General features: G+C 39.6%; 1 protein-coding gene across 2 annotated transcripts in view; it reads left to right on the top strand.

Moving 5' to 3' along the window:
• LOC121313449 (thymocyte selection-associated high mobility group box protein TOX-like) overlaps positions 1–25,064 on the top strand; it is a 119,880-nt gene that overhangs the window by 70,013 nt on the left and 24,803 nt on the right. The window contains exons 3-4 of one of the 2 annotated variants that reach the window (XM_041245981.1): positions 1,435–1,542; positions 13,213–13,458. In XM_041245981.1, coding sequence (XP_041101915.1) covers positions 1,435–1,542; positions 13,213–13,458 — 354 coding nt within the window. The remainder of the gene's footprint in view (positions 1–1,434; positions 1,543–13,212; positions 13,459–25,064) is intronic. The other variant, XM_041245982.1, reaches the window with a different exon arrangement.

Here is a 25,064-nt window from a genome sequence, read left to right as displayed (position 1 = left end):
GGTCAGTGTTTTATGTAGCAAAAATGAAACTAAATACTTATATCTACCATAACAGCACATAGCAAAGCCTTTTTTTTTTTTCTTAGCGGTACAGCATAAACAGTTTTGTCTGGTTTTCTTTTAACATAAATTGGGTCCTTTAACTATTTCCCCACGTATAATGCTTTATACACATTAAACGCGTCAATGTACGTTTTACAAGTTGGAAAAGACTTAATGAAAAGCAAATGTTTAATGGGGAGTGTAAAACTTGTCTTGATAGACTGCACATATTTTTTTTTTTGTATAAAACTGATTTAGCACAGCACAGGGCCAGTAAAGAAATTGAGGGGTCAAATGAAAGCGACACATTTTCATTATTTCAACACATGTTTTCTTGCCAGTCTTGAGATTATTATAAAACAAAACCAATGAAGTCTGTATAAATACTGCCTATGCATACTTTCTGAACATAAGAGAAAATAATATTCTGAGTTGTACCGGTAATTGAAAACACATTTACACATACATGCATTGTAACCCTAATTCTATTTCAGAAAACCGAACCTGGCCCCTAGAAGTAGACCAAACAAAATACCTAAAGTTACCCTAAACAAACCCAGCTTTTAACCATTTAACATATTCTTTAAGTGTTCGTCTGTTTTTCTGAGAACCATTTGTAAAGTGAAGCGGGTACACATAGCTGAACATTAATCAGTAACATATCATAAAACCACAAGGTGCATATATCAATGCTTTATCACTTCAGGGTGCCATGGTACTGTATTCTGACTTAACATTTGCTGAAGCCCAAACTGGGTTCGTGCAAGACCTTTTGCCGGGTGGCTAAATAAACTGTATATGGCTAACCAACAGTCCCTGGGTGTCTGTAAATATTTCTCTAAGATAGGGTGACTCTGTTCTATACCCACTAACACTGTTCATGATCTCCACTGGTGCACTCTTTGAACACTTGTCATTACAAAAGTTTTCACACATTATGTCAACATAAGTTTGCCTCCAAAAGCTGACCTACTGTAGTACAGGTCTGGTACTGTGATTCTGTCTTAGGGCTCAAATCCCCAGCTCAGCTATTGAGTTAGAAGTGACTGTAGGGGCAAGCCATTTAAACACACTGCCCTCCCATCCCTTTCAAGCTATAAAACTGTATATTCAGAACACCACTTGGAATAAAATGTATCCTCACAGTTACTGTAGGTTATCATCTATATGTAATTTATAATCTTACAGTTTTAGCCATGTTGTATGAATTTGTAGGTTTAAAATGTTTTTTTTTTTTTTTTTTTTTGTTGGCTTATTTGTAATGTTTAAAACCTTTAAGATAAAGTTAATGTAAGTAGATGAGGCAGAGTAGAATACTGTGTAGGGTTAGTGGAAATCAGCTGAACCTGCTTGAACATTCTAGCTTATCCATTCACTTACATTTCACTTCAGTTCCGTGTGCCTGACAGTCCCACCCAGCTGCAACAAAATACGAAACAAACAGGACCGTACTGGAAAAGAGATGTGGCATCTCAGTTGGACTATCCTCGACTATCCTGGGTAAATAATTTCTAAATCAAACAAAAGGAGACAAAATTTATCCTGTAACTTTTCAAAACTGTTTGCACTCTATGTTGATGTGCGGGATTATGCAAAAAACTGTATACATTATTCTAAAGCTAGTTTAATGTTTATGGGAACAGATACAAAAATCATTTTTGTGTGTGCGTAGGAAAGCTGTTTCAAGAACTAGACTGTTACAGTCACAGAGAAGCAGTCTCATCTCACGTGGCTGACTGCTGTCAACAGCCTTGTATATTTAACCCTAAAAGTGACTGTGGAATTCAGTGTTGGATTTAACCAGCACAGGATTCTCTCATTTAGGCCCGAAGGGTCTTAAAGTGCAAGGACTAATTGCATTTATTTGACACAGTGAAGATACAAGTTCAATCAGTGAAAATATTTGTGAATAAGAGGCTCTGAGTTTTACAACCAGTAATAATATTGCATGTTTGAATAGCATATTACATTGATATGGTGGCTGTAGAAACCATTTGCTAACTATCATTTATTGAAATGTATTTTCCTCCTGTTATTTTCAGACCCTGCTTTTATAATGAGTTGTTGCTATAGAAGATTACTGCTAAACTACATGTGACTCTAGCATTTAGGATGAAAGTCTAAATACATTTTAGGTGGATAGGACATATGATTTGTATTTTTAAACAATAATATTTGAGATTTAAACAAAAAAAAAAAAAAGAAAATGTGTTTACCTCAGGTAAACTCTCATTATCCATGTAAGGCATAGGAACTAGAAATTAAATTAACTGTCTCTTGGGTTTAATTATTGCTGTGCAGACAAATTGACATTTACAGCACCTGTTCCAAGCCAATTTCTTTTTGCTCAGCGGATTACAGTTACGATTGTTCATATCTTGATTAAACAAAATAGCAGCTCTAGTAAACAGTAAATGAAACAGACATGTACAATCATGCTAGTTGAACAACAACTCTTTGGCTCCTTCACTCCTGCTGTTGTGTCAAAACCAGAGGGAGTTAAGGTGATGTGGCGTCAAGTGGAAAACATTCAGAAGTTCATCTCTCAGAAAAACAAAAACTGGGACAAACAGTTGTTGTCGCTGTCAGGTACTTGTGTCTAAACTGTTTAGTGCAGAGACTGTAAAGCCAGGTAAAATTAACAGATTTTATGCCAACAAGAGAAATTGCAAATTACTCGAATTATACTGGTAACCTATTTTACTCTGTGGCACATCTTGATGCCTTTGGTAGTCTAAGACAACTTGCCTCGCAGCACTGCTTGAAAATTGTGCTTTATGGTCAACTTTAAAATCAGTACATGCTTTAGGGCTTATAGACACTGCTAAGTAGCAGCATATGGCAGGCTACTGTTCTTGTGTCGCTGCAAGCAAACAGCATAATTCTGTACATGTAATGATTTTTACACACAATAAGTTCTGGATACCAGCCAGAAGTATGAATGCCAAACATTAATGATATTCTCTGGAAATTCTCCAGGGCTGCTTGCCATCAGTATATTTCTTTAATATCTGTTATTAATAAAAATGTACATGTACATGTTAAACAGTATCCTATGATGAAAATATTGGTAGCTTTCTGCCTCACCAAGATTTAGCTGTAAGTTTGTGTGCTTGGGATGTATGGTAATCTTGTGGCCTCAAAGTAATACACATCTCAATGTAAGAAACTGTCGCATTAGTGAAGATATTGAAACATAAATGTTCCATTTAATACTGTACAAATTAACAGCTGGCTTTGCAACAGTGGAAAAAAACAGTCATCTGAAATGGTTGAAAATAGTACTTAATGTAATTTATATGTTTCCCCTTAATCTCCTGTGGTCCACAGTGAAACTTGCCTTTATTAAGGTTAAATGACGGCATGTGGTACATAGATTCCATACTTCATTTTAAAAATGTGTTTGGAGCCCTGATTTGTATGTGTATGAATTTGAACTTTACACATAAAACACATTCAATCGGTTATTAAAGGTACATAGACTTACAAGGCTCACAAGCAGCTAGGTAACATAAGAACCTGAAAGTGTCTAGATAACACATGTCCTAATCACAACACTTTAAAGAATGGTATCTGCAATAAAGAATAAAACAAGGTTCTATATTTGTGTGGTTGTTCTCAACTGTGGTTCTAGTTGGTTACAATATCAAACTGTACTTTAACACAAACATATTGTATTTTACACTAAAAAAAAAAAAAAAACCTCTAAAGCTTGGGGAACATGATCCTACTGCAATTGAACTTAACCTCACCACAAATAATTACAAGCTTGCAATAATGAATATAAATTATTTTTAAAAAGTTGTATTGTTGGGTTTCTTTTATTGGGGGTGCAACGGTCACTTTGCAATTTTTGTGAGAGGGAAAAAAAAAAGTTAGAGCACAAACAAACATAACATTAAAGGAAAATATATATCATTTCTAATATTATACTAGTGATAAGTGACTTTCCCCTGATGCAATTGCCAGTCTTCCAGTGTCCGAGAGCCCGGAAAGGTAGTGCACATTAGCAATTATGCCAGCTGTGCTGGTGCTCTGGGGACTAATGATCAAGCTTGAGACAAAAAGTAAAGTAACTTGACCTGTCGTCTTGAAATATAAAGCCTTATCTGTTTACCCTAGGCACATTTAAATTAAAGTCTTATTGAAAATTGTGAATATGAAATCAAAAGTATTCAAAGCTGTAAAACAGCTTAGCTTTCTTTATTTTATTAATAGAGGTTTACAATTGGAAAATGGGTAGCAAAGTACATTTCTTATTAAAAGTGCAACACAGAGACCACATATTGTACTGTATTTAATAACTGTTTGTTTTAATGAAAAATATTGGAATTAGTATGATAACATATTACACGCTGCAGTGTAACTTGCAAATACTCCACTGATGTAGTATTTTCCATTTTGGCAGAACAGGGAATGTAAAAGGCATGGGTTGCTGAAAAGTGCATCTTTTGCTTGCATTGTATTTCAATTGACTTGCTATACAGGGGATAGGCTAAAAACTGCAAACACAAGCTATAACACCGTAAACAGGGTCTAGGACAATCATGGTCTTTCAGTGGTTAACACCTCTCATTCATGAAGGTTAACATGACGATCCAAGGCAAAGTGTAATAGTGCAGAAAACCTTTTGCGTCTTGGGAAATACTACGGTTAAGGTAATCTCCTCAAGTAATCATCCCTGTAGAGGATCTCTGTAAATAAAGATTACCAAATGCTGGGAGATATTGGCTTTATATTTGGTGCACAAATATATTCTGTAAGTAATATTTCAAAGTAGGAAACTGCAGTTGCATCATCAAAGACTTAGATCTTTGCAAATGTGTAATCAGTACCTTAGAGTCACATATACAGTGCATGCTTAACACTGACTTCACACCTGCAGTTTCATATAAATAATGTATGCTAAACCCTTTGAAAATCTTTCCTGTGTTCTTCTATATGTTGTACCATGTTTTTAACCAGGAGCAGATGCATGTTTGTTTAAAATGATCATATTCTGTGGTTCTTGTATGAGGGTTGGGTCACACCCTGTGATAAGATAGATGAAGACCCAATAATAATTGTACTTCACCCAGGGATGCACCTGCAGAGTGAATTACACCATGCTGGTGCTTTAATTGTATCATCTTCACTCTATTTGCACATACAGGACACATTGCTGGCATTTCTTTGAGCTATTTTGAATAGGTCTAATAAAAACGTGTGGGCACTAGTGATTGTGCCAAGACCACGTGTTTATGCTTTCAAGACTCAAAACTGCCCACAGGGCCTGAGCCAGTAAATTCTGCTTGACCCTGATGATCTTTGACCCAATACATGTCATCGCTGACAGATTTTGATTTATCTGGTAGCTATAACAGTCTGGCAGTTACTGGAACCAGCCTACAATGTAGCATTCAAATGACTACTGTGTACAGTCCCCGAGGTATTCATTGCAGACAAAATTGCTCTTCTTGCCTTCTATACAAGCAAAGCTGCAATGGCAAATGAAAGGCTGCCTGAAAAAATAGGCCACCTAATTAAGTTAAACTACTCTAGCATTTAGCCTGACACCTTCATTCCTCAAAAATTTAAAAGTGCTCCATTCTTGCACACAGGTTACAATTGTTTACATGTATTTCCTTTTAATTGGTTTTCTTATAAATACATCTTCCACAAACCACACATTGTATAGAAATAGGCTACTAAGAAATTTAAGGCTACAGTTACATATATATAAAATTAGTATATATATATATAAATATATATAAAATATATATAAAATATATATACTTTATCAGACCATTGAATCAAATGTTTGACATGAGCACTGACTAATCATAACGTGTAATTGCCCTCACACATGCAAAGAAAAAAAAAAAGAAGCAGGTTTTCCACCTTGTGTATATTCAGAAGCCCAAGTTACCAGATTAGTAGTACTTTAGAGTTCAATATTATTCTCTTGATTATGATCTAGGCTTTGGCTTTTCTGGTCGATTTTGATGTGTGTTTGTCTTCCAGAACCCCTTCTGAGAATTCAGCTTGTTCAGAGATTCTCACGAGCATCATTTTGGTTTTCAAATTCCACTTAAGGGTGTAATTTAAAAACGGAAATCGTAAATAATAAAAAAAAAATGTATTTGTTTGTACAAAGGAGGGATTGTTCTGTTCATTTAAACAATGCAAAATGTGTGTCGCAGTATATTCTAAACCTCTTCCAACATCTCTTGGCTCCCTCGACTACTTGTGATTTTTTTTTATATACATTAGTCTAGCTTAAATGTTTTATAGCGTCAGAAAAAGGTGGTGCATAATGACAATACGTTCTGTTCGATACAGATTTCTCTACACCTGCATTCAGTATTTTGTTTATTGTGTACTGCCTCTGCTGGGAAATCCTATCTTCCTATCATTTTACAACCATCTACCAAGGGGTTCACAGTTATCATCAAATACAGGAAGCCAACGTAGCATTTCCTATCAAAAGCATACATAATAATGATTAACAAACTTTTCGTGACGCATTGACTATTATAATAGTTAGGGCATTGCAATAAACAAACAAAAAAATAGAAATAATGTGAAAAACTAAGAAATTGATCACACTAGAACAATTATCCTAAAACTGCAGGAAGAATCACAACATGTATTTATATGTTTATGTATTATAAGATAAATATTCTAAACCTTCAAATGTTTATGTTAAATTAATACTTTACAGTTAAGGTTGCTTTACTTTGTAGACGCAGCTCCATTCTTTAGTAATTTGTCAGTTTAAAAATAAAATAACTGCATTAGTGTTAAACATAGCTTATATATTAAATGATTTCATTGCAGCTATACACAATTGGTTGAGAAACAAAGGGAAGAAAAGAAAACAAGTTATACCACATACAAGAGAGCTTAGAATATCCTGGTTAAACAATATTACTCAGTGTTGTACTTAGAGAAGACACTTGAAGTAGCAAGTTTCATTTCCAACTTAAACTGAAATCTTATCACCTGCATTTTCACCACAGGTGACAACATTGTGTAATTTAGCTGATAAGCGCAGATGAGTCATATACCACTATAGCAGGTGTCCCATCCTTACTTATCAAACTCATTTATTGAATCTGTGGGTTTTAGTAGACAGCATAGTGTGTATCTCTCTGAATCTATACCAGGTTAAAACATATAATACAGTACACAGTACCATAGTCAACTTTAACAGGAGTATGATTTGGTTTACTCTTTGACATCCTTTACTTAATGTGATACAAGTAAAATGACAGCTTTATTGTCACTTTATGCTGATAGTATGATATGGGGCTGTCACAGAGACGGCCGAAGTGGGCGGCGTCAGAACCAGGAAAAGTAATGAAATACACAAAACACAGGACGGATGAAATGAAATGATGAAGACGCCTGTTGGCGCCGGTTTAATACAAAATAAAAGGTTTAAACAAACACGAAAAACACAGGACACGGCACTCTACGCCAAAATAAATAGACAAACAAAAACAGACTAAACTTAACAAAACGGTGCACGGACAGACACTGACAAACACGGCGAGCAGATACTTTCTCTTATTATTATTATTATTATTATATTACTACTAATTTCCTCCGTCTCCAATCCCGTTCTCCGCTCACCGAACACCCAACCCCCAGTATGTGACAACGTGCATCTATATATACTATTGTGCTGGGATTCAATTACCAATTAATTATTCACTTGAATCCCAGCACGTGAATTAATAAAGTGCAATTCCCCGTGCTCACATATTACTACATTTTACTTGCACGTGAAGTGCTGTGCAATCCTCGTGCCTAAATACACATATACATTTTTAAACACTCGTGTTACACAGACCCGTTTATATCCCGTGTACCAATGCCTATACACCAACATTTAAACACACCACACGCAACACATAACAGATAATATACACAGGGGCGGGCACTTTGTTACATATACCCCCTCCTGTGCAAAGCACACATGGCCTCAATGGCCACCTCCCCCCTTAAAATCCCAAAAGTCCCGCCCAAAGTCCTTGGCCAGGACCAGAGGCTTCCAGGGGCCCACCGGTCGTAATGCTGTCAGCGGGGTAGCATTCTCCTGCCAGGGTAGTCCTAGCAGCGGAAAGGCTGCTTGGGGTGTGGTCTCCTGACCTTCCCCCTCCTTCGGCGCCGGCAGCTCCCCTTGGTGGGGCTTCAACCACCGTTCTTCCTGCCGGGAAGAAACTGCAGAGGGAGCAGGTCTCCGGACCTCCCCCACGATCTCCGGCGGCGAAACTGCTGCTGGGGTTGGCGGTCTCCAGACCTCCTCCCCCTTCTCCGGCAGCGAAACTGCTGCTGGGGTTGGCGGTCTCCAGACCTCCTCCCCCTTCTCCGGCAGCGAAACTGCTGCTGGGGTTGGCGGTCTCCAGACCTCCTCCCCCTTCTCCGGCAGCGAAACTGCTGCTGGGGTTGGCGGTCTCCAGACCTCCTCCCCCTTCTCCGGCAGCGAAACTGCTGCTGGGGTTGGCGGTCTCCAGACCTCCTCCCCCTTCTCCGGCAGCGAAACTGCTGCTGGGGTTGGCGGTCTCCAGACCTCCTCCCCCTTCTTCGTGGCCGGCAGCTCCCCTTCGTGGGGTTCCGGCCACAGTACTTCCGGCTGTGATGCGGAGCGGCGGGCAACCCCAGGCGATGCAGAGCGGCGGGCAACCCCAGGCGATGCAGAGCGGCGGGCAACCCCAGGCGATGCAGAGCGGCGGGCAACCCCAGGCGATGCAGAGGCATCCTTGGGCGAAGCGAGGCTGGCATCCTTGGGCGAAGCGAGGCTGGCATCCTTGGGCGAAGCGAGGCTGGCATCCTTGGGCGAAGCGAGGCTGGCATCCTTGGGCGAAGCGAGGCTGGCATCCTTGGGCGAAGCGAGGCTGGCATCCTTGGGCGAAGCGAGGCTGGCAGTCAGGACAAGCTGGGGTGCGGGTGTTGGCCCTCTTTTCGGCCACTGCAGCCGGGAGGTTCTTCCCCGTGCTTCCCTCAGCAGCCTATGCAAGGGCTGCTGAGGACCGCCAGCATCTAGTCCTGGCCCTTCTGGTGCAGGGAGAGGCAGCTCCTGCTCCTCTCCCCCTGATGGAGGTGGAGGCAGAGGAAGCTCCAGCTCCTCTCCTCGTGATGGTGGGGGAAGTGATACCAGCAGGCATTCACCCTCTGCTGGTGGGGGAAGTGATACCAGCAGGCATTCACCCTCTGCTGGTGGGGGAAGTGATACCAGCAGGCATTCACCCTCTGCTGGTGGACAGGGACCCAGCAGGCATTCACCCTCTGCTGGTGGACAGGGACCCAGCAGGCATTCACCCTCTGCTGGGGGACGGGGATCCAGCAGGCATTCACCCTCTGCTGGTGGCGGAGGCAGAGGCAGCTCCTGCTGCTCTGCTCCTGCCGGTGGAGGTGGCGGAGGCAGAGGCAGCTCCTGCTGCTCTGCTCCTGCCGGTGGAGGAGGCAGAGGCAGCTCCTGCTGCTCTGCTCCTGCCGGTGGAGGTGGCGGAGGCAGAGGCAGCTCCTGCTGCTCTGCGCCTGCCGGTGGAGGTGGCGGAGGCAGAGGCAGCTCCTGCTGCTCTGCTCCTGCCGGTGGAGGTGGCGGAGGCAGAGGCAGCTCCTGCTGCTCTGCTCCTGCCGGTGGAGGTGGCGGAGGCAGAGGCAGCTCCTGCTGCTCTCCCCCTGCCGGTGGAGGTGGCGGAGGCAGAGGCAGCTCCTGCTGCTCTGCCCCTGCCGGTGGAGGTGGCGGAGGCAGAGGCAGCTCCTGCTGCTCTCCCCCTGCCGGTGGAGGTGGCGGAGGCAGAGGCAGCTCCTGCTGCTCTCCCCCTGCCGGTGGAGGTGGCGGAGGCAGAGGCAGCTCCTGCTGCTCTGCGCCTGCCGGTGGAGGTGGCGGAGGCAGAGGCAGCTCCTGCTGCTCTGCTCCTGCCCATGGAGGTAGGAGCGGCGTGTAGTCTCCTGGTGGTGGAGGTGGGAGCGGTGTGTAGTCTCCCCTTGATACAGGGGACTGGTGCGGCTCTCCCTCACTTGCAGGGGACTGGTGCGGCTGTGGAGACAGCGGTGGGACCTCTGCCTTCCTCTTCCCCTTTCCCCTTCTCTGCCACCTCCTCACCTTCCTCTCCTGCGGCAGTTCCTCCTCTCCTTCCTGGTAGGGGCAGCGCACCACCGGGTGCCCAAACTCCCCACAGGCAAGGCACCAGCTCTGGTCCTCCAGACCACCGAGGAACTCCTCCAGGTCCTGGCAGCCATCTCTCCAGTCCCAACCTTCCATGTTTTATTTTATTTTATTTTTTTTGTTGTTGCTGTGGTTTTTTTTTTGACAAAACACCTCTCCTGGTCTGACGCTTGGAGGCGCTGTTATCCCACGCAGGACACCATGTGTCACAGAGACGGCCAAAGACGCCCTGCGCGCCTGTGCCGGCGTTTCAACACCAACCTCTGTCTCTCTGTATGCTTGAACAGCGGCGACCCACACGCGTGACTCGAGGAAGACCCTGTCACAGGGGCATACAGATTTACATACACACCTGTGGCTAAAATAAATTCAGTTACCTAGTTTCTAAATTTGAAACTGTTTCTAATATAAAATGATTAATCTTTGCCACAGATGATACAATAGCCATAGTAAGTGTAGTGTGTCATAACAATTTCCAGGTCCTAGGATCTCTGTTGATGATCCACTTACAAGCTATTAAGCATCATGTAATGTAACAGGGTTCAGATTAATATTCTGTATAATTACTGAGAACCTAATATTCAGACATGCTGTATGTAGCTCAGCAGGAATTTTAGCAGTTCTTTTGAAATGTAACCACAAGCAACGGTTGCATAAAAAAAGGTCACGATCAAAAACAAAACAAAACAAAAAAAACATTTCTGAGATCATTTGAAAAACTATAAAAGTGTAAGTAAATGCTGTTCAGTTCCATCTTAATGAGATTTTGATATGAGTGGCAAGATAAATTATGTATTTTTCAGAAAATGTCTCTGATGTAGCATTGTCCAAAATATGATAGAATGCCTTTTTTTTGAAAGAATAATGACTTGAACAGAAGACTGGCTTTGCTAGAATTGGCTAGAATATTTGAAAAAGGTTACAAAAAGATTTCCATGCATGCATAATACACTACCTTTATTTTATTTTTGCACATGTTTTTGCTGTCCTTTCAAGGCACTCTTACAAACAAAAACATTGCTGCATTTAAGGAAATCTAGTTACACAGGCAACAGCCAATACATTTACTGTTTTTTCTGTTCTCAGGGTTCTTGCCCTAATGTTGTTGCATTGCACATGTGCAATGTAATTTATGGGTGTTTTAAATATGGCTATCCCATTAAGTAGTGGTTTTGCTTATGCACTCAGCATGTTCCCTCCTGTGGGCAATCCATTACACATCCACAAGCAATGAAATGATCACACCAAGAATCATTGGCAAAATGAAAACCGGTTCACCCAGGCATAGATTTGGAGGAAGTCTAGGATCCATTTGGTGACATTCAGAATGATGAAAAGTTCATTCAGAGAGTCTGTTTGAGTAGTAACTTGTTCATTTTTAATACACTGTTGTTAAATAATGTCTTTCAGTGAGTTTGCACATAGATGTTATGGTTTAATTATATTTTTAAAGGCATTTTTTTTTACATAACATTTTATTAAAGATTGTGAGGAATTGTTTCTGAAACATTTTGTCTGTAATCCGGAATCAACATTGTAAGTTACTTAAGGAACTTCAAAATACACTTCTTTGTCTTTTTGGTGGCTTATTTTATATATAAAACTGACATTTTATATGCCAGTGCAACAACCAGGTGCCTTTTTTAACAATGTATTTGAATGCTAAAATACATCCCAACACTGATGGGTATTGATGTACATACGTTAGGGAAAACAGTTTTTAATTATTAACCTTAGAAACCTTTTGCTGGTTTGTAGCAGCTGCTGTGAAGTATGGCACACTGTTTGCTTGAACAGATCTTCTTGGTCTGAAGGCTTTTGATGATAGCAAAAATCAATGCCACTGTCTAATCTCAGAAAAGTATTATCTTTTAGAAAGCCATTACTCCTCTAAACAATATCAATCTAAAATGCTAGAGCAGCACTAGCAGTCATGCATTTGTGTGAGGAGATTGCAGGTTAGAGGTTTAAAGTTTGCATATGTAAAATTAGATACAATCTCACATCAGTTTAGCACAAGGCAAATGAGCTGAATTTGACATGTTTTGGTTGTGGGATGATAAGAGCTGGATAGAAGGAAAAAACATGTTTTCTCAGTATCTCTGCAGGAAAAAAAATCCTAAATGCAAATCAATAATGAGATGAGTAAACTATCATTATAGGAATAAATCTAGAATTCATTAAACACATTATTGTGATCTTCTATGGAAACAGCTGGACTCAAATTTTGGATGTAATCATTTCGTTAATTGCCTTAACTGTCTGTGTCATAGGCTGGTTTGTTTTTATTGTGAAGAAAATAGTGTTTCATTTTTAAATAACTGTTGCATGGGCTAGATTAGAACATTTTTGGCACACATCTTTGAGTTCCATTAGCAAGCAAGGAAGGAAATACCAAACACACAATGGGACAAGTAACTGTTAGTAAAAGCAGTGCTAAAAAATAATTATTGCCATTAACAACATATTGGCTATTCAACCAAGTCTCCTTAATAGCAGTGGGGTCTGGCTGGTAGGCAGTATTACACCAGTGTGAAACACGTAGTTGATGGGAAGTATGGGTGGTTGAGTGGGACCTAAACACCAGGGACTTCTGGGCTGGCTCTCATTGACCCAGTACCTGTAATACATATACTATTCAACTGCTTTTTAGCATGAGTTATTTCCCTGTGCTATGATACCATGCAAGCATCTAAATTCAGTTAGCTATAGGACCTTATTAATAAATGTTAAAACAACAAATATTTCAAAATAAATTAATACAAAAACGTGTACAAGGTATAACAAAGATTTTCATAGACTGACTAACACATGAACAACATCTGCATTAATATGTTATTGCTGTCAATAAACAACTTATTCAAGCTGTATACATGATACAATACAATGTTATAACACAATCCTTGTAATTAATAACATATTATTACTTAATTTGTAAATGAAGTGTGACCATGCATTCTAAGTGTATTCAAATACTGAATTTCTTCTTTCTTTTTTTTCTTTCTAATCAGTCTTACCCTGTTCCCAGTCTTGGGGATGAAGACTTCAATATTCCTCCAATCACGCCTCCTACACTTCCTGAGCATGCACTTATTCACATGCCAGAGACGGAGTCCAGGGGATACCACTCTCTGTGCCCTCCGGTGTCTCAAAATGGACTGCTTCCATTCCACCCTCAGAACATGGGCCTCCCTGCCATCACTGTGTCCAACATGCTGAGCCAAGATGGAGCTCTGCGCTCACACCCTTTGTCTGTGGTGAGTCCTGTAACACAGAATGTGCTTGCGTGTTACATATAAACTGGAATGGGCCAACAAGACCTCTGTTTTTATGTTTCTGATATTCAGCTGTTTTCTAGAGAATCTTGACTGCCAAGGTCATACTTGATTTTATGAAATTCCAATACGTTGGTGATAAAACTAAACTGATGAGCAGAAGAAGAAAAAATGTAATTGTGCTCATTTTATAAACAAGACCCACAAATACAGAATACGCAGTACACTTACCTGGTTTAAAGTTTCGAATCAATTCAATTGAAGGCTGATGAGCCAAGTTGTATAAATTCTTGGTAAACCAAAGTCCAGTACAATTTATGTGTGCTAATTATATTTTATGGCATTAAAATCCTCCAGAAATGAGCTGTTCAACAGATGTCATAGCTCTGTTAATGAGTATAAAAAGGCAGTAAAAAGAAATGCTTTCTAAAACACATTGACAGCTGCTGTGAATACAGTGTATAATTATTTCTCTTTGTCATCATTAGAGAGAAAGCTAAGCTTGCATTAAATGTAGGACAGAGGAGAATCTGTCTTTTATCTGTCCAGCTTTCTGTCTGCATCTGCCCAACTACTTTTCATAGATACAGATTTTAATAACATCAGTGTAAATCCAGTGGACATTACGCATGTACTTAAATGCTGGTACAAAGCTTAAGATACAACCAAAAATCGTTGACGTACCAATTTATCTATTTGATTGATAAGGCTAACATTCATTAATACTTCCTGTAATTGATTATATTGTGGATCATCCATCCATCTTCAGAGCATGCACAATATGTGGATATAACCAATACAAACATCATCATTTGGAATGTTTGCAGTTCAAAAATCCCTTTACTGACAGCTGTAAAAGACAATTAAAGATAGAATATGCAAGTGATGGAAATAAGCATGGTAAAGTGAAGTGGGTGAATATATAAAATAATGAAACAAATATTTTATCAGAATTCAATGAGATCATCTTTCCAAGCAATATCTAATTTTAAGTTGTTCCCTAATCTTTGATATTTGTTCCAAAAGTTGTTAGGATGTTAACAATGAAAGGGAACAATACAGGCACGTTATTTAGACTGGTGTAGCAACACGTTGGGATGTGTAACTCTACTTACTCTTTAAGGGTTGTCAAAAAAAGAATAAAAAATAAACTTATCCCACTTTCAAAACATAGCCTTTTGATGTATATTTTAATGTCTGCAGGCAAATACATTTCAAGGGGCTCAGCAAGATCAAATTACATATTTTGCAAGAATGCAAACTTCAGCAAATCTGTTTCTACATTGTTTGAAAAGCATATAGAATACAGGATAAAGAAGTAAAGGGAAAGGTTTGTTAAAAACCACAGTATTATTTACTTGTTAATCACGTTGACATTAGTTATCCCATGTTAAACGAATGCAATGTAAATACCATGCGTATGGGTCACCGTTTCATCTCCAGTGCAGTAATTCAGACAGTATTATCCATACTCAATTGAGTCTTCAAACTCTGTAGGGACATTCCAACAATGCAGTTTCCAAGACAACACATTCATCTGTTTAAAATGTTCTTAATAACATTCGTAAACCATAAATACTTTTCATTGTACTCAACATTTGTTTTTCAACGCGTTTACTTGCTGTCAGCTGTTTCTTAAAAGTGAAAACTTGGACTCTACGTTGGAAACTACACACAATCAGAAGTATTTAATTTTATGTTGGCTTAGTGATAGCATATCGTGAATGAGAAATGTGTAGTACTTATACTGTACACGGATAAATGAAACAATAAGCAGAACTTACAAGTTCTAAATGTATACTCTTTCCACATTCTCCACCAAACTTGTCCGGTGTTGTCATCTTTTTTTAATATTAATACAAACACTGCCTGTAGCAGCTGGGTTTCTTATAACTGTGTGTGTGTGTGTGTGTGTGTGTGTGTGTGTGTGTGTGTGTGTGTTTTACAAGATTGTTGGGGCCTGGATTTTTTAACAAAATTATTCATCTCCATTAACATGTTAATGTAAATATACCATGGATTTGCTTCCAGTAGATTGGGGGGATTTTTCTTCTGTACGGTTGTCTAGTAACTGAAGAAGTGCTGTTCTGGCAGATGTCGCATTTGATACTTTTTAGAAGCTTTAGATGTGTATGCTTTTATCAAAACACATGAGAAGGTATTTTTATCTTTCAATAGGAAAATGATGTGACTTATTAAATGTAGAGATTGTTTGTTAGTATTAACTACCAGTTCACGGGGCGTGAGCTGGGGGGTAGGGATAGGGCAGAAGAAGCAAAAGGGAGCGGTAAGTAGGACAGTGTGCCGGCTATAAAGGACCGGACCTAGGATAGAAGAGCAGGCGAGGCCCACTCTAGTAGCAGACCAGCGAAGCTGGACATGGAAGCTAGGATAGAAGGTGGTCACTGACTGAGGGAGGCAATGCTGACACAACCCAGGGGCGAAGGACCCAGCAACCAAAATCGGATAGAAGGATGGTCACTGACTGAGGGCGGCGATGCCGACATGAGCCCAGGGGCGAAGGACCCAGCAACCGAAGACAGGATACAGAAAGTGGTCACTGACTGAGGCCGGCGATGCGGACACGAGCCCAGGGGTGAAGGACCCAGCAACTGAAACCAGATAGAAGGATGGTCACTGACTGAGGGCGGCGATGCCGACACGACCCAGGGCCGAAAGAACCAAAAACACATATGAGGGTTATGACTTGGGGAGCTGCCCCTCAGAGGAAGACGGTCCCGGAAGACCGGGACACGAAAGGAGATAGAGAGGGAGAGGTACCCAGCGTCTGAGACTTCTGTAAAGGGGTGCTCGTTAGACCCCCAATTGGCCGAGACTTCGCGCTGCCTGGGACCTGAGATAAGAACAAGGCATAGAGGTTAGTATGGGACTCGAGCATGAGTAGTCACGTCCCGAACTGAGACAGAGTATAGAAGAGAGCCTCGAGTGAGGTAAGATATGCGCGGGAGCTGCGAAAGAACAGAGTGTGGCTGAGGGTCCACTCTGACTCACATGGTGAGAACCCCCCTGAAGGTCAAGGGAGGCTGAAGCCTGCCCTGAGGTCAGAAGTGAGATCACTTGCCCCCCAAAAGGATGGACCCCCGGCTCCTCACCAAATCTCCCACACCGTGAGACAAACAAAAGACAGCACATGCCAGCGCATAACAAACAAAAGACTAGAAGGACAAACGGGACAAACAGGAGGATGGTTAGTAATTTAGTGGGATATGACAATGTGTATACCTGCTGCTCAGTGGAGAGGAAAAACCCCTTTGAGGCTGATTAGGGGAAAACCTCTAGTGGCCCCGGCAGACAGGTAGCCCCCACTCCGGGCATGCTATTATTTTTAGAAGGAGCAGCAACTATATCAGGGAAGGATGAATGAATGTAGGAATCCACTGCGGAGATTGACCAGCTCCCCCACATTCGTGATCAAGCTGGGGGGAAGGGGGGGGGGGGGGGGGTTGGAGTTGAGGAGGGAGGCCTGCTCGGAGGCGAGGGTGGAGTCGAGGAGTAAGCCTGCTCTGGAGGAGAGGGGGGAGGCCTTCTCGGAGGCGAGGGTGGGGAGGAGGGAGGTCTGCTTGGAGGCAAGGGTGGAGTCGAGGAGGGAGGCCTACTTCTAACATTTGAGAGGATGAGCGGAGATATGAATAGGATTGCTGAGGAAGTGCCACATATTTTGATTAGATGGGGATTAGCGTTAGCCTTGATTGTGGGAATACTGCCATGATGTGCATATTGGAGGAAGGCTGGAGCATTGTAAGCTCTGGAGAAGTGCATTTGCAGATTTAAACAGTAAACTAGAGCGACTTTTGCAGCTGCAGTAGTAAGCTGATCTGAAGAGGGAGTGGAGATCTGCTGTAGTGAGGAGCAATTAACAGTAGAGGGCGGGATCTGCTGAACAGAGCAGAGGTCTGAGGAAGAAAGCAATGGAGTGCTGTCAGTAGTGTGCAGAGGCCCAGCTGTGAGAGCAGAGATCTGCAATAGAGAACAGAGGACTACCATCGGTAGAGTGCGGTGGTCTGCTGCAGAGAGTAGGGATCTGCTGTATGCAGTAGATATTGGTTTTTCAGTGTTAAGGCAGATTTAGATGGAGCCAGAGATGGGGCTGCTTTTGGGCAGAGATGAAGATTGCAGAGATCTGAGACCGCTGCAGAACCAGAGAGGATGAAGAATGTGTTGCTCCGAGGTGTCTGCAAAACCTATTGATTGGTCGGGAGCAGTTTATTGTCTATTGGGGATAGGAGGACTGTGGCAGAGCAAAGCTCTGCCCTTTTTAAATTGGCAGGGATGGGGTTAACTTCCCCTACCTGCCTGGGTTTATTATGTTCAGGTGGCTGGGGTTGATTAGTTGATTAGGTTAATTAATGATCAATCAGCGCCCAGCCACCTGACATAAAAGGAGGCCTCTGCTTCTCATTTGGGAGAGGGAGCTGAGGAAGCAGGTTTTTTTTTTTTTTTTTTTTCAAAAAAATAACAATTTTATTATAAATAAACACAAAAATGAAAGGGCACAAGGGCCAAAACAAAGCAATTTAAACACAAAGGAAGACAAAAAGCAAAACTTACAAAAATTACAATTTCCAGGCTGGGCAATGCCTTCACTGGATTCAAACTTTCCAAACAACCAAAAAAAACAACCTGCTTCCTCAGCTCCCTCTCCCCAAATGAGAAGCAGAGGCCTCCTTTTATGTCAGGTGGCTGGGTGCTGATTGATCGTTAATTAACCTAATCAACTAATCAACCCCAGCCACCTGAACATAATAAACCCAGGCAGGTAGGGGAAGTTAACCCCATCCCTGCCAATTTAAAAAGGGCAGAGCTTTGCTCTGCCACAAGAACATTGACTGGAGCATTGGTAAATCGTAGGACATGATTCCATGACTGAGTAGTGGCTCTCGTTGATGAAATGATGACTTTGATGAAGCTGGTCGGATTAGAGGAGCAGCGCCAGATGAGGAAACATGAATCTGGGAACAGGAATAAGTCACAGGAATGGATGTGTGATGCAGGGAAGCAGGACATTACTATCTCAAAAAGGCTGAGTAAGGTTGCTTCATGACCAGGTCCTTGAAGAGGGGAAGAGGGGAAGAGGGGAAGAGTTGAAATTGGAGAACTTCAGTTGCTACAAAACGTTGAGGAGGAGGGGGACTCCTGCGAATCTCGGAGTGACAACAAACTGCAGGAATGTATAGAAAAGCTGGAGCGTGCAAGCTTCACAGTGACAGCAAACCAGCTTAGAGACTGTATAAAATTAGTGGTGTTATACTGCCATCTAGCAGTTATGATTAGAATTAACCATTGGCTTGAGTGAAGCCGGGCAATATATTTGGTTATTGTGATTAAAATCTTTGTCGGTGTAGAACAACAATTGCGTATTCTTTTAGATTTGAATATCTTCGTTTTAGGACAGTTAGTAATGTGTTAACGTATTTATATACAATATTAGATGTCACAATTTGGTGAGTTGAATGAGCCCTCGCAGATTGTGAAAGCACAGCATCAGCAAGCCAGAAGATTGCAGTACTGAGGCACAGAGCTTGCAGTGCCGGGTGAAGCTGCCTGGTCACCAGGGCGACTTACCACTCCCCGCAGTCACGCAATGAGGGCGTTGACATGGTAGCCACAGACTGAGAGGCGCCGGTGGAAAAGTTGCAGAACAGCAGTGTTGTTGGAGCATGTTGTGACCAGGCTCTGGGAGCGGAGGAGGGGCACTTGATTGCAAACGAAGAGTAAAGGAATGTTCAGCTGACAGATCTTTGTGGTGGATCAAAAAGAGGAATTATGGCAAGGCAAATGCTGACGACGGGAATGTCGATGTCTTGTTGAAGAAGCTTTAGACGTTTTAGTGGAGGGCCAGTCTGTCTAATAAAGACGCGGACGAGTTGAGAAATGAAGCTGCGGTTTGGACCGTGCTATTGCTGGGCTGGAGGCTGGAAAGACTAATGCTGGAGCTCCTGCAGCCGAATGGAGAAGCTGAATGATGAGAAGCAGCACCGGAATAGGTAGGAAAATATTTGGTAATATCTTGGGAGCGCTGCGTAGAGAATTGACCTCCAGTGAAAGGCAACGAAGTGTAGATTAGCGGTGAAGCACAAAAAGATGGCATCTGAGCGTTTGCTACAAAAACGAAACGCTAGACAGCGAAGGTACAAGTGACCAGGGCTTAAATAGAGAATATGTACTAATTGACAGGAAATTGGAAGTCCCCCTGCTGCACACCCCCTGAACTATGCAGGCTAACATTTAAAAACTTATGAACAATGTGTACACAACAATAATAATAAGGATTATATTATGCATACACTTACAGCTATTACACATATTGAAGATAGCAGACCATTAACTATGAAGTCACACCAATGCACAGTGAATAGCATTGTTTTATATTGCATAAATCGCATATGAGATCAAGATTTTAAAAAAAAAAGTGCCAAAATTCTAGTACATGCTTTACAGAATTACATCTTTCTCTTGGATTATGATAATGCACTACTTTTCATGTTATACCACAAATTACTATTTACTGGGTAGTGTTTTGCTTAATCTGATAATTACTGATGCTAACTGAATTTCTTATTCTGAAAAAATGAAACTTATCGGTGCAGTTTGGTTTTCTGGAAGCAGCCACGTCATGTGCTGTCTAGTGCCATTTTGACTAATCTTGTGGTTTACCCAAAGTGTAATTTCTAAACGTAACTAACTTTATTGGTGGAAAAATGATATTCGGTTCTGTGGTTTGAAAAATATTGCCATTAAAATAGGCATTTAGAAAACCATGAAGTATTTTCTCATTGCTAACATTTTTTTTCTGATTTGCATTTACCATTTTTTCAATCCTTTCGATTTGCAGAAATGTCATTGGCTTTGACCTTCTGCCACATTGCTTGTTGCATGCTCTAATGTTCCTACATTGATAAATGAGATAGAATAGTTCTTTGTTCCTCACATATTGGCTTTAGAGATGTATTTCAACGGCCTGAAAACTTCATATATGTTAAATTAAATTTGGCCAGAGAGATTCAAATAAATAAATACATACATAAATACATTCTCTTGGGGCTAATGTCTCCCATTTCTTAAACCATATGGATCTTTCTCTGTGGAGTATCAAAATACATTATTTTGCCAATTCTCTTGTTGCCACATGTGATTCATTGTAACCCATTATGGCTGCAGTAAACTGTTCAATAGTTTGAGAACATTAAAACCATTCAAGAGCTACGAAGGTTCTGATTGTATAGTTCCTGACAATGACATCCCTCAATCAAAACAGTAACTGTCACAATATGGCTGGTGCTGTGGATGTTGCTTAAAAAAGCAGTTTTGTTGTTTCTAGTCTCATACATACACACACACACACACACATATATATATATATATATATATATATATATATATATATATATATATATATATATATATATATATATCACACAAGTTCTCACAGACAGGTGCCTCACACAAGACGAGGCAATCCACACACAGGCAGAGGGCAGACGTGAACCCGAGACCCTTTCCACTGAGCATGGCACCAACACCGCTGTACTAAGGGTTCTCTTGCAAGGAGTGTATATCAGGCTAATGTCTTCGTGTGTGATTGTCACCTACCAGCCCTGCTGCTGCCTTCCCTTGTGCACACTACAATATTTCTCCATAACTGGACAAAAATAAACCCAGATATTAGATATGTTCCGAAGTATGAACAAGACTAATATTGTTTTCATATTAGACTCCTTCATCACCACCTTCAGTGTTCAGTGCCTGCCTGTGCACTTAATGTCAGCAGCCACCATATTTATCACCAATTACAACAAGCACTGTAAAGCAGACATTCAAAACAAAGATATGGACAATTGGGAAAAAAAAAAAAAAAAAAAAAAAAACGGGGGTTCACACCAGTAACAGAATGATTTAAACAAACATTTTTAAAACGGCAAGAAATTGAAAATACAAGAAGAAAAACACTTAATCACATAAACCTAACAAAGTCGTATTTGTGTTCAATGGGAGAAACAACGGCATTTCAAATACCTGAAAAAGACCTGGGGGGTGACTTTGAACCAAGCCTCTCTGAAGCATTCTTAGCAGCGTGGTGCAGACATAATTATGAATGCAGCATTTTCTACAGCAGCGCGTCACAGTTTATACAAGCAAAAGAAACCATCTCAGCCAAACAAAAACAGCTTTAATATCACTGCCAGTTACTGGCTTTTTTAAATTGGATGTCACTTAATTGTAGAAGGAAATTACTCTGGGTACTTTTCAAAACTGTAATAGGTTTGTTGCCAGGTTATCTGGTTTGTTGCTTCAGGTCAATATACCCAAGTATAGTCTACGATCTAGTCTTGCACTTATTTATTAAGTGCCTGGGTTTATCAAGGTCCTGGGTTGGTCAATCAACATTTAGCTACAGCGTCTCAATAGCATGGAATTGTCTGTTTAAGACTATCCAGGATATGATCGAGCATCAGATAAATAACCCAAATGTACCAGCTAAACGAAGAATAATGACTACATTTAAGATTACATTTATTTTAACAAGTAGGTTCCAGAATGATCTAAGTGTATATGTTTCTGATCCCAGATTGAATGTATGATGAGATTGTCTTGTAGAGTGATGTTGTTTTTAGGGATGTGAAATTCTGTTTCTGGTCATCTTGCCAGGACACTCTTGTAAAAGAAGTCTCGGTCACAATGGGTTTTTACCTAGTTAAGGAATTGATAAATAAATAAATAAATAAATAAAAGAAGGTAAGAAACATACAATATATAAAATTATAATATGCATCAAAATATATTACCACTCGTGCATTACAGCTCAGAATCAACTCGAGACATATTATTGTGTGGTAATATATTTTGACCTGTATATTCTTCTATTTAAGGTGCAAAATTGAAAAGAATGTAAATAATTGATTACAATTTTTTTATTATATCAGGATATTACAGACTAATGTCTGATGTTCAGGAAGTCATTCCTATATTATATATATATATATATATATATATATATATATATATATATATATATATATATATATATATATTATATTTGTTTTTTCCATGCCATCATAAAATAATGTACACTATAAATGATAACAAAATTAATATAAAAAAATTTAATTATCACGATAACAAAGTATTTATTTCATCTAAAAATGTTCCAAGTAAGTGCTGCTTAGCTTACAAAACACAATGTAGATACATGTATAATTAACTAAACACAGTTTCCTGTAACAAAATCAACAGTATTGTATTACAAGAAAATAGAATGATATGCATAGTGAACATTTCCAAATTCACCCAAGGTATTTATTCTTTTCACCTTAATGTTCTCAGTGGTAGAACAGTATCCATTAAAAGCTACTATGAATTTATGGTTGCCTAGTAACAAGGGAGAGCTTGTAGCAGCACTAAACAATGAATGGCTGGCTGATAAAATGAATTTTCTCAGAGCATTAGCCTGTTAAAATGGCCTTTTCTTGTCAAACATAAAGTGCATTTATTTGTCTCATGCAATTTTTTATTAGAAAATTATTTGAGTCCCAGGGGCTTGAATAGTTTTTGCTACAGGAGATGTGTGATTTTAATGTGTTTTACAAAAATAAGTAATAGAAAAAAGGCTTTTACTTCTGTGGAGGCAGTGAACCATCTTCTGCAGTTCCTTTTAAAGAAAAAGGAAGCACATTGAATGCATGTTAGGATTTCTGGCTTTCTAATTCAAAGGAAAACATTAAGCTGATCAACTAAGAAGTGTGTTTGTAAATGAAAATGTCACATGAAACATGACTTCCTGGTTTAAGCATTGACAAGTTTATTTGGGCTGTTTTTTAAACGACTATTTTAAACATGTACATTAACATTATGCTAAATTCGCAACAGCTGCTAGGGGTTCAGTGTTCTTTCAACATTTTATACCAGAACAGTACTAAATTATGTTGTTTATTTCCTATAGTAGAAATCATATAAATAATATCCAAGTGAATCAGGATAGAAAAAATAAATTAAAACAAATATTATTTTAGCATCTTGGCAAACAAGAAACAGAATTATATTTCAGCATGTAGTCTACAGTTTATCATGAATGCGCATCCGTGTAGAGAAAAAAATAACAGTAATTGATAAATTGCAGATTCAAATTTGATCTGTTTTACACTGGTACAATCATCTGCCATTAAGTAAATATACCATTATGTTTATATACATTTGCATATCATATACTTTGTAATGTGTTTGGTAATTAATTAGAATCATCTGAGCATATCTAATGAGACTGATGTTATTGTCACCTATAGACATGTCTGTTGTTCCACATTATAAATCATTTTCTAGAGAGTAATGATTTATTACATTAGGAATTAACTTTACAGACATCAATAGATTAGCAGAAGTCCTGTCAAATTCCATTGAGAGGCACATCAGTTTGGTATTGTTACAAATGAGCCAAATCTGCTCATTAGATTGTTATTAGTTACCTTCAACAGACAAAAGACTGTCAAGTTCAGCAACAAATAAGCAGCTCTGGAAGATACATTGACAGAATTATTCTTTATATATCAAAATATTTGCTCTCATTTTCATTCCATAATGTCTAACACTAATGCATTTCAGTAAGGTAATATTACAGAGTAGATATTTTATTATTTAAAATGCACAATATAATTATACATTCCAATGGAAGAACACTTTTTGAACAAAGACCTGAGCTAACAGTTTCTGTTTTGTTATTTGGAATTCTAAAGTGCTGAACATGTGACCTTTTAAGGGTTATGGAGCTGACCTTGTAACAGCTTTTCCATTCAGTACTCACAACCTTTGTTCTCGTGTCGTTTAAGATTAATGGTGGCTAAGAAGGAGAATAAATATTATCAATGCTTCAGTATTGTTATTATACATTATTATATATTATGCAGCAAAAAAGACAGGCCATCAACTATATGTCACCACCCATAGGGAGGGTCTAGGCCACATCCCCCATATCTACACTTTAATTATACGACAAAATTATTGAGAAGACTTTCTTTGAAATTACGTTAATTATGTATAATACTAATTAGAAACTTAATGTGTAAAGTAAACACAAAAATATATATATATATATAATAATATATATTATAATATATTAAATGTAAAACATTTGAAAAGGAATGTAATTTGCAATGCTATAAAAACACTTGTGATTCCATGTGTTCATTCTTTTGTATCATTTGCATATTTTTCATCAGTCCTCTAAAAGCCACCATTCAATTGTTGATTTATTTTTCTACAATTGTAAATTATTGGAATATGATAGAAAACATTAGTTTGTTATTGCAATATGTTAGCATATATAGTTTTGTTGAGCAAATATTTCTATTGGCAATACATACAGACATCATTTTCATAAGCATTACTGTTGATAGTGTTCTGTATGATTTGCCATCAGAGGTCAAATAAAGTTGTTAACGTGATATTTACAGTATTCCTGCAATTCAAAGTAATTAACACAATGCAGAGTAATTTGTAAGTGTTCAGATAATGCTAAAAATGGTATTATTCAATACTGAATTAATTATCATCAAAGATTAGGAAACAACTTCAGATAA

Source organism: Polyodon spathula, chromosome 3, assembly GCF_017654505.1.
Source record: "Polyodon spathula isolate WHYD16114869_AA chromosome 3, ASM1765450v1, whole genome shotgun sequence".
Lineage (NCBI taxonomy): Eukaryota > Metazoa > Chordata > Actinopteri > Acipenseriformes > Polyodontidae > Polyodon > Polyodon spathula.
This window is presented reverse-complemented; position numbering and strand designations above follow the sequence as displayed.